This window comes from Scyliorhinus canicula, chromosome 16, assembly GCF_902713615.1.
Source record: "Scyliorhinus canicula chromosome 16, sScyCan1.1, whole genome shotgun sequence".
In the NCBI taxonomy this organism is placed as follows: Eukaryota; Metazoa; Chordata; class Chondrichthyes; order Carcharhiniformes; family Scyliorhinidae; genus Scyliorhinus; species Scyliorhinus canicula.
In genome coordinates, this window is record NC_052161.1 from 117,316,355 (window position 1) to 117,330,975 (window position 14,621).

General features: G+C 43.6%; 1 protein-coding gene across 3 annotated transcripts in view; it reads left to right on the forward strand.

Annotated features, from left to right (window-relative positions):
- The window catches only part of casp9 (caspase 9, apoptosis-related cysteine peptidase), a 37,956-nt gene extending 25,220 nt beyond the window's left edge, over positions 1-12,736 (forward strand). For all 3 annotated transcript variants that reach the window (XM_038822061.1, XM_038822062.1, XM_038822060.1), the window contains 3 exons: positions 7,968-8,144; positions 10,492-10,601; positions 12,543-12,736. In XM_038822061.1, the coding sequence (XP_038677989.1) occupies positions 7,968-8,144; positions 10,492-10,601; positions 12,543-12,656 (401 nt within the window). In that variant the 3' untranslated portion in view covers positions 12,657-12,736. The remainder of the gene's footprint in view (positions 1-7,967; positions 8,145-10,491; positions 10,602-12,542) is intronic.
- The last annotated feature ends 1,885 nt before the right edge of the window (positions 12,737-14,621 follow it).

Genomic DNA, 14,621 nt, shown 5'->3' on the forward strand with positions numbered 1-14,621 from the left:
TCTCTCCCTCCCCCCCCCCCCCACGCCTTCGCCCTTGAATACAATCACACCCAAGTACAAATACAAACAAAAGCGATACAAACAAAAACTACTAAAGCCCAAACAAAACAAAAACTCTGCTCGTTATCTAAAAAACTACTAGAATGAGCTGCAGCGAACCCCTCAAAACCGTTCTAGTTAACCAATTCTTGGTTAGCAGGGAAGCCCCCGACTGGAGAAAAAGAAAAATAGAAGTAAAAAAACAAAATACCAAAATCCATATACCTTGTGCACCGAAATGATGCTTATAGATTACCATAACGAACAAAACTCCACATAGTGTAAAAACCCAAATCTGAACAAGAACTCAACCCCGACAAGAACAAGAAAAAATCAGAACGAACATATAGCCCAAAAATATGGGACTTCAACAAGCCCATTGACAGAACCGAAGAAAAATAATGGCACCTCGCCCAACTTGTGTCTTTTAACAAAAGAGTCCGCCTTTCCCGGTGCGTCGAAGAACTGCTAAGCTGGGTAAACCACACCGAACCGGACTCCACTCTTGTACAGAGTTGCCGTGACTCCATTGAACGCGGCCCTGTTCTTTGCTAGCTCTGCACCCAAGGCCTGATGGAGTGGCCATCCCACTTAAAGTTGCGGTGCTCCTTTGCCCATCTCAAAACCTTCTCCTTAAAGGTGAATCCTTCGTGGATCTTCAGGACAAGGCCTTGGCCAAAATGTACGATGGGCTTGGTCCAACTCAGAAGGGGATGTGAATTACCCTCACCCACCAACTTGCCAAACATGCCAGAAAATGTACTCAGTGAGCGTTGTACCCTCCACCTCAACGATCTATTCATTTTGATCACCGAAGACAATTCCAGTGAGGCATTCCGATCGCTGTGGCCCGACAAGGCCAACTCCATATCTTTGATCGTGGCGCCTTGCGCATCAACGGTCTGACTCGTTTCCCCCAGAGCCGTTTTGATGGGGACAAAGGCCTCTTCAATTGATTCCTTGACGTCTTCCGACACAATTGATCGGTGCTTTTCGAATTACTTCGCCAAGATACTAGAAGGCAGCTCAATCATTAGTGGAGTGGGGGCAGCACGGAGGCACAGTGGTTAGCATTGCTGCCTACGGCGCTGAGGACCCGGGTTCGAATCCCGGCCCTGGGTCACTGTCCATGTGGAGTTTGCACGTTCTCCCCATGTCTACGTGGGTTTCACCCCCACAACCCAAAAGATGTGCAGGGTAGATGGATTGGCCACGCTAAATTGCCCCTTAATTGGAAAAAATAATTGGGTACTCTTTTTTTTTAAAAAAAAACAAATTTTTAAAAAACCATTAGTGGAGTGGATGGAGGACCAGAAACTGACTCTGAACTCCGAAAGGCCTCAGAATCTGTTGATGCGTCTCTGCTCCAGCCACCTATTCCCTGATTTATTTTGCGCATTTTCAGTCATACACGACCTTTATTCGAGTAACTATGTGGGTTTCTGAGAGTAAACAATCTATAGGGCTAAGAAAAGGGGCAAAAAGTACAATACTCCAGCAGTTGCCACCTCATGCCCTTCTTCCCCCTCCACTGGAAGTCCTCTACCTATTAGAAACATTAAGAAGAATCAATGTAGTGACTCTTGATGTTTAGTTAAGCTACCAGTGTCTGTTCACAAATTGTCAGCTATACAACTATAACCAGAGTCCTTGTAGTTTTGTTCCGGAGTCTCCAGTGGGCACTATTAGTCTCCTTTTATTGCCCAGTTCAGATGGATTATTACTTTAACTCAGCCTTAGAAACCATGTTCAAATCCGCACTAAAATATTTACTGTCAAAATACGGTGGTCGAGTGGTTATACAGCTGGACTTGTGACCCGGTGGTCTAGACTAATAAACAATAGAATCTGTGTTCAAAACCCACCGGGATGGCAATTTGAGAATTAAAATTTTGTGTTGAAACAGGATCAGAGGATAACAGTGTCAATAAATGTGACTATGAAGCTTTCAGATTGTCATAAAAACCCAACTGTTAGTTTTACGGAAGCAGACCTGCCATCTTTATCCCACCTGGCCTGTATGTGACTCTGGACCCACGACACTCGGGCTCACTGTTAACTGCCGCCTTAAGTAGCTGAGCAAGACGTAATCAAACTGCTGCAAGGAATAACAAAAGTAAAACTCGTCTGCAACCGAAGCAACAAATCAGGACTTAAGAAAAGCACACAGCCCAGAGGAATCCTCAAAGTCGTCCTCACAACATCAAGAGTCTAGTGCCTAAATTGAAGGACTGTCCCACAAACTAGTTAACCTGACATTTTTTTTTTTTAAAAAGGACTTTCATTTGGCACTTTTCATGACCACCGGGACATCTCAAAGTACTATACAGCCATTGAAGTAGTCTCCGATCCTTTTACTGCCATTAATGTGTATGCCTTGCCCCATTAGCTGGTCAGATCAATCAGAGATGGGGGAATTGTGGTACGCAGTCAGGAGTGGCAACAATGAGTCTGAGCTCCATGGTGCCTCATGTGACAGGTCAAACATAGGCAGAAAATCACCTGGTGATTACTGTCTACCACCCTCCTTCTGATAAGAACATAAAAACTAGGAGCAGGAGTAGGCTATTCAGCCCCTTGAGCCTGTTCCACCATTCAATATAATCATTGTTGATCTCATCTCAGCCTCAACTCCACTTTCCTGCCCATTCTCCATAACCCTTTGACCCATTATTAATTAAAAATCTGTCTATCTTAAATTTACTCAATGTCCTGGCATCCACCGCGCCCTGGGGTAGCGAATTCCACAGATTCACAACCCTTTGATAGAAGTAATTTCTCCTCATCTCTGTTTTAAATCTGCAATCCCTTATCCTAAAACTATGACCTCTCGTTCTAGATTGCACAAAAGGAAGCATCCGCTCTACATCTACTTTGTCAATCCTTTTATCGTCTCATATACCTCAATTAGATCTCCCCTCTCGTTCTTCTGAACTTGAGAAAGTATAGGCCTAAACTTCTCAATCTCGCTTCAGAAGACAAATCCTATATTTCTGGAATCAATGTAGTGAACCTCCTCTGAATTGTCTGTAATGCAACTACATCCCTCCTCAAGCAAGGGACCAAAGCTGTACACGGTACCCCAGGTGCGGTTTCACCAATGCCGTGTACAGTTGCAACAACACTTCCCTACTTTTAGACCATGAGACACAGGAGCAGAATTAGGCCACTTGACCCATCGAGTCTGCTCTGCCATTCAATCATGGCTGATATTTCCTCATCCCCATTTTCCTGCCTTCTCCCCATAACCCCTGATACCATTTTCCTTTAGCCAACAATGCCAAAATTCCATTTGCCTTCCTTTCTTAAAAAAAAAAAGAAATTTTGAATTAAGGGGCAATTTAGCGTGGCCAATCCATCTACCCGTCGCAAATTTGGGTTGTGGGGGTGAGACCCACGCAGACAAAGGGAGAATGTGCAAACTCCACATGGACAGTGACCCAGAGCCGGGACCGAACCCAGATCCTTGGCGCTGTGAGACAGCACCACTGCACCACCATGCCACTCCCATTTGTCTTCCTTATTACCTGCTGTACCTGCATACTGATTTTTTGCGATTCATGCACGAGGACACCCAAATGCCTCTGCACCAAATCAATCTGAAGTTTCTCTCCATTTACCTTTCTATTTTTTCCAACCAAAATGGATACCTCACATTTATCCACGTTAAACTCCATCTACCATATTTTGACCCACTTACTAACCTATCCATATCCATTTGTAATATCATTTCCTCATTGCAACTTACTATTCCACCTATTTTAGTGCCATCTGCAAATTTGGTTATAGTACCATCTTTCCCTGCATTCAATATTGTAAGGATCCTCCTGAATTCCTGTTGCTAGTGCGATGGTACGAGTGTCCTTAACCATGAAAATATTGATTTAGTATCTCTGCCAATTTGGGTTCTTCACTATTAAATCTCTGGTCCCATCCTCTAAGGGACCAACATTCACTTTAGCTACTCTCTTCCCTTTTATATACTTATAGAGCTTTTGCTATCCATTTTTATATTTTGCATTAGTTTCCTTTCACAATTTTCCGTTCTTTTTATTACTTTTTTAGTAACCCTTTGTTGATCTGAAAAGTTTGACAATCTTCCATCCTGCCACTGGCCTTTCCAATATAGTATGCCTTAGTTTTTGTCTTTGTTATGTTTAACATCCTTGCTTAGCCATGGTTGTAATTTCCTCCTCTTACAATCTTTCTTCCTCTGGAATGTATTTTATTTGGGAGGAATTGAATATCTCAAACAACAGCCCCTGGATCCTTAACTATGGCGTCATTAATTAATTCCTCCTCATTACACAATACCAAATCCAGAATAGCCCACTCCTTGGTTGGTTCCACAACATTGTGCTCCAAGAAACAATCTAATACATTCAGTAAACTCGTCCTTGAGGCTATCCATGCCAATTTGATTAATACAGTCTATATGCATATTAAAATCACCTATGCCATACCTTTCTTACAAGCCTCCCAATATTTCCTCTTTTGTACTTTGCCCCATTGCAGAACAACTGTTTGGGAATAGATTACTCCCACCAGGGACTTCTTTCCCGTGCCATTTCTTATTTCTACCCTGGCTGATTCCAGGTCCAATGCCTATATCATTTTTCATTACAGCACTGAGCTCTTCCTTTACCAGCAAAGCTACACCACCTCCTTTTCCTTCTTGTCTATCCTTCCGAATATTGAGTGCCCTTGATTATTCAACTCCCAGACCTGGTCTCCTTGTAACCGTGTCCTAGTAACGGCCACCAAATCATACCCCTTTGTCTCTATTTGTGCTGTTAACTCATTGATTTTATTCTGAATGCTTTGTACATTCAGATACAAAGCCTTTACGTTTGTTGTATTATCAAATTTCCCAACTCTTGTTTCATTCCTTGATGTAATATGACATTCACATGTTATGTCCTTTCCTTTTATATTCTGGTAACAACCAGCCTCATCACTAACCTGCTTTCTCCTTTAACTTGGATTTTCTAATTTTCCACGCAACTGAACCCTCTGCCTCCAATATTTAGTTTAAAGCCCTATCTACAGCCCTAATTATGTGATTTGCCTGGACTCTGGTCCCAGCATGATTCAGGTGAAGACCGTCCTATCAGAAAGTTCCCTCATTCCCCAGTCCTGGTGTCAATGTCTGATAAATTCGAACCCATTTCTCCCTCACCAATGTCTGAGCTACCTATTTACCTCTTTAATCTTATTGACCCTGTGCCAATTAGCTTGTGGCTCAGGTAGTAATCTGGAGATTATTACCTTTTTGGTTCTTTGTAATTTAGCCCCTAGCTGCTCGTATTCATTCAGCAGAACCTCTATTCTTGTTCTTCCTATATCGTTGGCACCTACTTGGACCACGATTCCTGGATCTTTCTCCTTCCACTCCAAGTTCCTCTGCAACCCAGATTAGATATCCTGAACCCTGGCACCAGGCAGGCAACAGAACCTTCAGGACTCTCGATCCTGGTCACAGAGAACAGTTCTTTCTCTCCTCCCCCCCCCCCCCCCTCCCCCCCCCGCCACTTAAATGACTCCTTACACCAGTGCTATGGTCAGTTTGACTGTCTCCTGAAACAGTGATCAGCTAACTCTCCCCCTCCCTGATGTGTCGCAGCATCCAAAGCTCAGACTCCAGCTCATCACTTCTGAGCCGAAGTCCCTCGAGCAAGCAACACTTGCTTCAGATGTGGTCACTAGGAACCACAATGGGGTCCACCAGCTCCCACATCATGCAGGTACAACACATTGCCTGGCCTGTATCTCTATTTAATTTAATTTTTAAGTCATGTTCTTTTTAAAATTTCCAGTTGGTGTTTAGTTTTTTAATTTGTAAAATATTTAATCTGAAAGCAATTTAGAAGGGGTAATTCAAATGAGCAGTTACTTGCCAGCCATTGAACTTTCTGTGATGTCACCTTTGTTTTTCCCATCCATTTCCCCGCTGTCTGAACTCAGAGTCCACCTCTCCTGCATTGTTATGAAATTATATGAAAGCTGCTCTCCCTTTCCCTGCTGTTTTAATTCACTGAGTCCACCTCTTTCTGCGCTGTCTCCTCCAGAGACTTTACTGCAAGGGAGGCATCAATCAGCAATGATATTTCATGAGTACCACCACTGACCATACTACCTGAGTCCTGAAGGATGTAGTTAACAGTCTGGGATTGTGACTGATGGTAAGTGAATCACGTCACTGGGAATAACCTACTTGATCACATCCTCACCACTCTAACTGTTATGATACATTAGTCCACAAAAGCATTGATACATATTATGGCTACACAGTCCTTATGTGGCACAGTCCTGACTTCACACTGAGGATACCCTCCATTATGTCATGCAGTGCTAATACTGTGCTAAGTGGGATTGACCGTCATCTGATCCAGAATAAATGAAGTAGCTCAAACTAAGCAACCGTGAGACAACAGTCAGCAGAATTCTATACCACCACAATATGTTGTCTCATGCCTCAGAAATACCTCAATCCTCTATCACAAGCAAGGCAAATGATTCACTCCCATTCAAATGTTGTGCAGGTGAGCTTGATGTACCCCTGGTGAAGCAGCAGCAAAGGATTTTATTCATGCAGATCAGTGAAATCAGCATAGTATGGACATAGCTATGCAATCTCACAACAAAGACATCAGGCCAAACCTCTCCTGACCAGTCACGAAAGGAGCTAAGTTGTCCACCACCAAACAGTGAGAGTTCATTGGTATTCCAGGTTCAGTGTAGTCCAATGCCTGGATACAAAAGCAGCAGAATGGCAGTGGTCATTCCTTCCCAGCTTAATTTCTGGGAAGTAGCTCCAGGTCTTATTAAATAAATATATAAATAATATGTAAATAAATATGGGCACAAAAACTGAACAATTATATGAAAGCTACCCTATTTCCATTTTTGATTTAGTCCATGCTGTGAACGTTCAGGTAAAAATATTAGTTTTAATTTTTAACATTTGCATCGCCATTTGCATTTTTTCATTGAAGTATAGAAATTTTAAGACCGGAAAAGGTCATCTCAGCTTTGTGCAGGAATTAACTTTTTGAACTGTGCTATTTACTCCAGTCCCATAGTTCCACGCGTTCCCTACATGTTTTTCTACTCTTTTTCAGATCCTTATCCTTCCTTTTTTTTTAAAAAGAAATTTAGAATACCCAATTAATTTTCTCCAATTAAGGGGCAATTTAATGTGGCCAATTAAACTACCCTGCACATCTTTGGGTTGTGGGGGCGAAACCCACGCAGACACGGGGAGAATGTGCAAACTCCACACGGACAGTGAACCTCCTTATCCTTCCTATCCAATACTTATCCAATTGTCTTTGAAATTCTTTGCTGCTCTTCATTTCCAAACTCTTTGGTCATCTACTGTCTCGTCATTGTTTTTCTTAAATGCTTTCACTCTAACTGCTTTTTATGTGTTTCATTTGTCTCCGTCTATGGGACCATCTGTTTAGCTTATTGCTTGGGGAAGCGTGGTCAATGCAGTTTTGAAAGAGAGACCAGAGGGAGAGGGAAAGGGCAAAAGAACACACAAGCGGAATAAACCAGCAATGCAATCACTTTTTAAAAATAAATTTAAAGTACCCAATTCATTTTTTCCAATTAAGGGGCAATTTAGCGTGGTCAATCCACCTACTCTGCACATCTTTGGATTGTGGGGGCGAAACTCTCACAGACACGGGCAGAATATGCAAACTCCACACGGACAGTGACCCAGAGCCGGGATCGAACCTGGGCCCTCAGCGCCGTGAGGCAGCAATGCTAACCACTGCGCCACCGTGCTGCCCCCAGCAATGCAATCACAGCGGTTCTGCAGTGAGATACACACTATCTCAGAGCATCTGAGTTATTTGAGGAATTAATCCAATGGGTTTGTACTTTCACAGCCTTACAATGAAATGTTTTCTTTCTTACAGATCTGAAGGATACAGGATTCAGGACAGCCGAGGAGGTGGATAGTGCTATTAGTACACCCAATGACCCCATTAGTTTGCAGACAGACGCAACTCCATGTCCAGCAGAAGATGAGCCAGATGCAAGACCAAGCTTACCAACCACTAGTGACATTTTGGTTTCATATTCTACCTTCCCAGGTACCTTTACTTGCCCAGTTAGTGCCTTTGGATTGATGTGAACCATGTTCCATGTACGGATCCAATTGAATGTCAACACTGTTGCATTTCTCAGGCTCTTAACAGTGAGCATCAGTCAGATTATATGACCTATGTTAATTCTGTCTTGTGATTTTCATGCTAATCAAAATGATGAATATTAACGCTGAAAAATTAAGCACTTCCAGTTCTGGCAAGCCAACTGGTGACATTTTCCATTCACCATTCAACATTTGTACTTCATGAAGTGATAGTCATAGCTCTTATCAATTAGCAACGGAGGAGTTATCCTGTACACCCACCTTTGTAAGATAAAATAGTACTGCATCATTGTGGGGGGGGGAACTAAGTTTCCAAATAAGTTTGTAAAGAAATTACGGTTCTGAAATGAAGTCATTTACATTTTTAGATAGAATGAAGTACACAGAAACAGGCCAATTGGGGCTCCTGGTGTGTGCCAGTGCTTATGCTCCACACAAGTTTCATGCCACTCCTTTTCAACTGACCCTAAAAGCATCACCTTCTATTTCTCCCTCCTTCCTGTGTTTATCCAGCTTCCTCTTAAATGTATTTATGTCGGGCAGCACGGTGGCGCAGTGGTTAGCATTGCTGCCTCCCGGCGCCGAGGTCCCAGGTTCGATCCCAGCCCCGGGTCACTGTCCGTGTGGAGTTTGCACGTTCTCCCCGTGTTTGTGTGGGTTTCGCCCCACAACCCAAAGATGTGCAGGGTAGGTGGATTGGCCACGCTAAATTGCCCCTTTATTGGGAAAGAAAATTAATTGGGTACTCTAAATTTATTTTTTAAAATGTATTTATGCCATTCACCTGAATTGCACTTTGTACATTCTCACTCTCCAAGTAAAAATGTTTCTCCTGAATTTCCCATTGCATTTCTTGGTGACTGTCTTACATTTATGAATCTAGTTTTGGTCCTCCTTCCAGGGGAAATAGTGTCGCTATGCCCACCTTATCAAACCCTTTCATAACCTTAGAAGCCTCTATCAGGTTACCACTTAGCTTTTTCTAGAGAAGAGAGCCACAGCCTGTTCAAACTAACCTGATAGGTAGAACCTCTCAATCCTTGTATAATGCTTATAAACCATTGAAACTTCACCAGTGCCTCTATACTTTAAAAAAATATAATATTGAGACCAGAACTGTGCATCGCACTCCATGTATTGTCTAACCAAGGTTCTATGCCAGTTTAGTGTCATCTTTGTGCTTTTAAATTCCATTTCTCTAGAAATTAGCCCTTGTACTTTATGACTTATTTTAACCCGTTACTACTTTTAACGTTCTTGTTATCTGTACACCTGGATCCCTTTGCTCTTCTATCCCATTTAGACTCTTGCTTTCCAAGGATAATATAGCTTCTTCACTCTTGTGGCTAAAGTATACCATAACCCTTGATCCCATTCGCCTCGAGTGCCATATCTAATTTTAATTTTGTAATAATCTTTATTGTCACAAGTAGGCTCACATTAACACTGGTATTGTGAAAAGCCCCTAGTCGCCAGAATCCGGTGCCTGTTCGGGTACACGGAGGGAGAATTCAGTATGTCCAAATTACCTAACAAGCACGCCTTTTGGGACTTGTGGGAGGAAACTGGAGCACCCGGAGGAAACCCATGCAGACACAGGGAGAATGTGCAGACCGGATCTGCACAGGCAGTGACACAAGCCAGGAATCGAACCTGGGACCCTGGAGCTGTGAAGCAACAGTGCTACCCACTGTGCTATCGTATCTAGCCATCTCTTGAATGTATTCAATGTCTTAGCCTAAACTACTTCTTGTAGTAATGAATTCCCCGGGCTCCCAACCCTTTGGATGAAGAAATGTCTCCTCATCTCTGTCCTAAATGGTCTACCCCAAATCCTCAGACAGTGACCCCTGGCTCTGGAGACACCAACCATTGGGAACATCCTCCCTGCATCCATCCTATCTAGTCCTGATAGAATTTTATAAGTCTCGATGAGATCCCCCCCCCCCCCCCCCCCCCCCCCGCCATTTGTCTGAACTCCAGAGAAAACAATCCTAACCTAGTCAATCTCTCCTCATACATCAATATATAATTGTTATTGAAGTTTATTGAGTGGCATGAAATTGCTAAGACCCGGGGAACAGCAATGATGCTAGGATGTCTTGCTGCACCAGCTTTTGGGCCTGTACCGTGCACAGTCACAGCTTTGAGAGTAACTTTGTGACTGTCTTGTGGGTGTTCAGCTTGACAGAATACTTGGCTACATAAATAAAATAGTGACTAAGATTTTTTTCCTTCTTATGCCAAGTAACAATGATTATTCCAATATTTGTGAACTCTTCCTTTAGGCTATGTATCCTGGCGAGATAAAAAGGAGGGATCTTGGTATATGAAAGCACTAGTGCAGGTTTTCAGTAAATATGCTCATTCAGATGATCTACAAACACTGCTAACGTGGGTGAGTTGTTTTATTTTACTATGAGCAACAACAAGCTAAGAAAGAACACTTGGGGGGCAGCACCCGACAAGTGCATTGTATTTGGCACAGGTTTTGATGTTTCTAACACCCTCCTGATTGACCTCTAATTTTCCATCCTAGACGTTCATCCAAAATACTGCACTCTCTTAACTCGCATCAAGTCTCGTTCTCTCATCACTCCTGCTGACTGCACTGGCTCATAATCCAACAATGCCTCAATTTTAAAATCATTATCAAGGCCATTCCTATCTCTGACCTCTCCCAAAGCTACAAACCTTCAAGATTTCCGCACTCCTCCAATTCTGTTCCCTTGCACATTCCCTATTTTAATCGCTCCACCATTGGCAGCCGTGCTTCAAGCTGCTTTGGCATTAAACCCCTCCTAAACCTCTAAGCTTCACTGCCCCTATCTCTGCTAAGATATCTCCTAAAAATCTATTTCTACAATCAAATCCCTCCCGGGCCGGAGAATCGCCAGGGGGCGGCGTGAATCCCGTCGTCCCCCCCCCCCCCCCCCCCCCCCCCCCGACGATCTCCAGCCTGCGATGGGCCGAGTGGCCGCCGGTTCAGGTCCGTACCGGTGGGACCTGGCTCTGCAGGCGACCTGCGGAGTCCTCGGGGGGGGGGGGGGGGGGGGGGGGGGCACGGCGGCCTGGCCCGCGATCGGGGTCCAGCCAATCCGCAGGCAGGCCTGTGCTGTGGGGGCATTCTTTCTCTCCGCGCCAGCCAGTGTAACGGTTCGCCATGGCCGGCGTGGAGAAGAACCCCCCTGTGCATGCGCTGGGATGGCGCTCCCGTGCATGTGCCAACTTGCACCGGCTGGTAGAGGCCCTTCGGTGCTGGTGGTGCGGCGCCAACCCCGGGCGGTCCGACGCCGGAGTGGTTCACACTACTCCTCGGCGCCGGTAAGACCCGCCCCGCCGGTTAGGGGAGAATCCCGCCCCTGGTATCTACGGTGTCAAATGTATTATTTTTTTAAATTTGGAATACCCAATTAATTTTTTTCCAATTAGGGGGCAATTTTAGCGTGGCCAATCCACCTACCCTGCACATCTTTTGGTTGTGGGGGCGAAACCCACGTAAACACGGGGAGAATGTGCAAACTCCACACGGACAGTGACCCAGAGCCAGGATCCAACCTGGGACCTCGGCGTCGTAAAGTCGCAGTGCTAACCCACTGCGCCACCGTGCTGCTCTGTCAAAAGTATTTTTATTGATAATGCTCTTATTTAAGTGACTTGGAATGTTTCTTACGTTAAAGCAATCAGGAGAGAGGCCCTTGACCAGTTCACCCTATGTAATACTCTACTCATATTAGAGGTAAATGTACCTTCATCTGAAGTGTTGTAACCTGCAAGGCTACAGACCAGGTGCTGGAAAGTGAGATTTAAAATGATTGTCTAGTTTATTTTTTTCACATTTCTGGCTGGCGCAGAGATGGTGGGCTGAATGGCCTATTTCTGTACTGTATCTTTTCTATGGTTCCATGTTTTTTTTTAAGGGGCAATTAAACGTGGTCAATCCACCTACCCTACATATCTTTGGGTTGTGGGGGTGAGACCCACGCAGACACTGGGAGAATGTGCAAACTCCACAGGAACAGTGACCCGGGGTGGGGATGAACCCGGGTCCTCGGTGCTGTGAGGCAGCACTGCCGCCCATATGGTTCCATGTTAAATCAGCTGAATTGCAAAGCTGTAGCTTCCACCAGGGTTGTAATCTGGGAACCCAGGGATCAAATCCCAGTGCTTCCTATGGCTCAGGTTCAGGGGTAGCTGCATACATATTAGGCTTTTTACGAGTTTGTTTTACAATTAATTTTAAAATATGGAACAGTACAAGCTGTTGGGCCTCAATAGCATTTTGTGGTTTGCCGGTGAGAATTTTGAACAGGTGGTTCAGAATGTATCTATTTTCCAGGTAACGAGAAGCATTTCAGAAAACGAGGAAGCTAAAGGAACGTACAAGCAGATCCCAGGTTCCTTCAACTTTCTTCGCAAACATTTTTACTTCTTTGACAAGGAGAAGCGGTGACATTTTCGGATTATGAATTGACAAGTATTTGCTATCATCTTGCTGTAAATCACTCCAAAATAAATCTCTCATATCTGGGCGCTCTGGTTTTTCAAGGAATTAATTATCACAGTGTACTGATCTGTTCCTTTGTTCTGGTTGTATATTTCTATTGCAGCAGATTTGTGTGATGTAAGGAGAGTGTTGGATGGCAATTAATCATTGAATATATTTTAATGTACAGGAGACATTGCACAACAGATATACTAACCAGTATTGACACATTCATTGTGCTAACATACAAACAAAATAAATCTTATCTTTTTGGAGAGGAAAACTATTTAAATTACCTTTAATTGTTCAGTTGGGGAGTAACAGAAAGCCAAATTTGGTTCAGCATCTAAAATTTATATGCCTCTATTGGATGCTTGTATTGATGAAAGAACAATTGGATTCATCCCATCTTAGTGAATAGTTCTGAAGCAGTTATGTTTAATTAATCTTGCCCTATCCTAACTGCCTCATTTCACCATCCACTCATCTTAGTGGTCCCAGGGCAGCACGGTGGCCTAGTGGTTAGCACAACCGCCTCACGGCGCTGAGGTCCCAGGTTCGATCCCAGCTCTGGGTCACTGTCCGTGTGGAGTTTGCACATTCTCCCCGTGTCTGCGTGGGTTTCGCCCCCACAACCCAAAAATGTGCCGAGTAGGTAGATTGGCCATGCTAAATTGCCCCTTAATTGGAAAAAATAATTGGGTAATCTAAATTTAAAAAAAAAAAATCTTAGTGGTCCCATGTGTTTGAAGCAGAACTATTTACTAAGATGGGTTGGATCCAACTGTTCTTATATCAATATAAGTATTGTTGAAATAAGACAGTTATATTTGATTAGTCTCTGTGCCTCAATCAGGATGTGAGAGTGGTAAAAAAAAACTTTATCTTTCTGTCTGAGTTAGCTAATCATAGCACTCCCATTCCAGCGACAGCTGGCTTCCGCCTCCAGGGAAAGGAAGTTAAAAACTGGCCAGTGTGCCTATCCTTGATCGCTATCCATGACACTTGCTGGAAGTTGAATAAAGACATGATTGGGTTGAGTCGTGGTGCCCTCCATCTTTGAATAACTGGTCAGTGTTCACTGTCTGCATTTGGGGATAAAATAGGTCAAGGTGGAGAAGTTACCAAAGCAAATTTAGCACCTTTGGAACTGTAATCCAATGTGTGAATTGAATAAACTGTGAAAGCTTGTAAAATATTTTATATTTCACTAATTTGTAACTTTATACTTTGCAGAACCACAAATGCAGTCACGAATGGTGTATTTTTATTTTAAAATAAAAATCCTTCTTTATACAAGAATGCTGCATTGTTTCAACCTCAGTTTGTGGTATTGTTGGTAATCTTTATCGTTCCCTCACCTATGCAGGACTCCCAGAAAATAATATCTCTGTAGCCCAGCCCTCACTGCAATATCTTTTTGTTTCATAGTATATATTTTGTATAACAGAACTTGCTCTGTTTGCAGCACTGGGCCAGGTCGTGCCGGGTGAAACCACAGGGCATCAGGTACATGACTCTATGTATGGAGAGACGCATAGAGAAGCGTATGGGCCCTGCCCAGTGTCTCCGTACAGGGGGCAGCTGAGAAATGTATTACAGAGAGTCGTAGAGAGACATGTATATGGCCTTCCCATTGGCACCATACAAAGAGTCCACATACAGGTCTGATGAGGAGACTAGTGCAGTGGATGAATTCAGGAAATTGTCACCACAGCGCCAGGCTGCACTGATGGAGATGTCAAAAAACTAGGAAAGCCCACCTTCAGTCTCCCTGTCCTTAACTCTCTTCACGCCTTGATTGACAACAGGAGAGATGAAATGTATGTATCGTTGAGGGAGGCGGTAAAAAAATAGACTGTCTTTTTGATACAGGGGCGAAGTTAACATGTCTTCCTCTTGTATATGCAAAACTGTTTCTTTTGGATCACA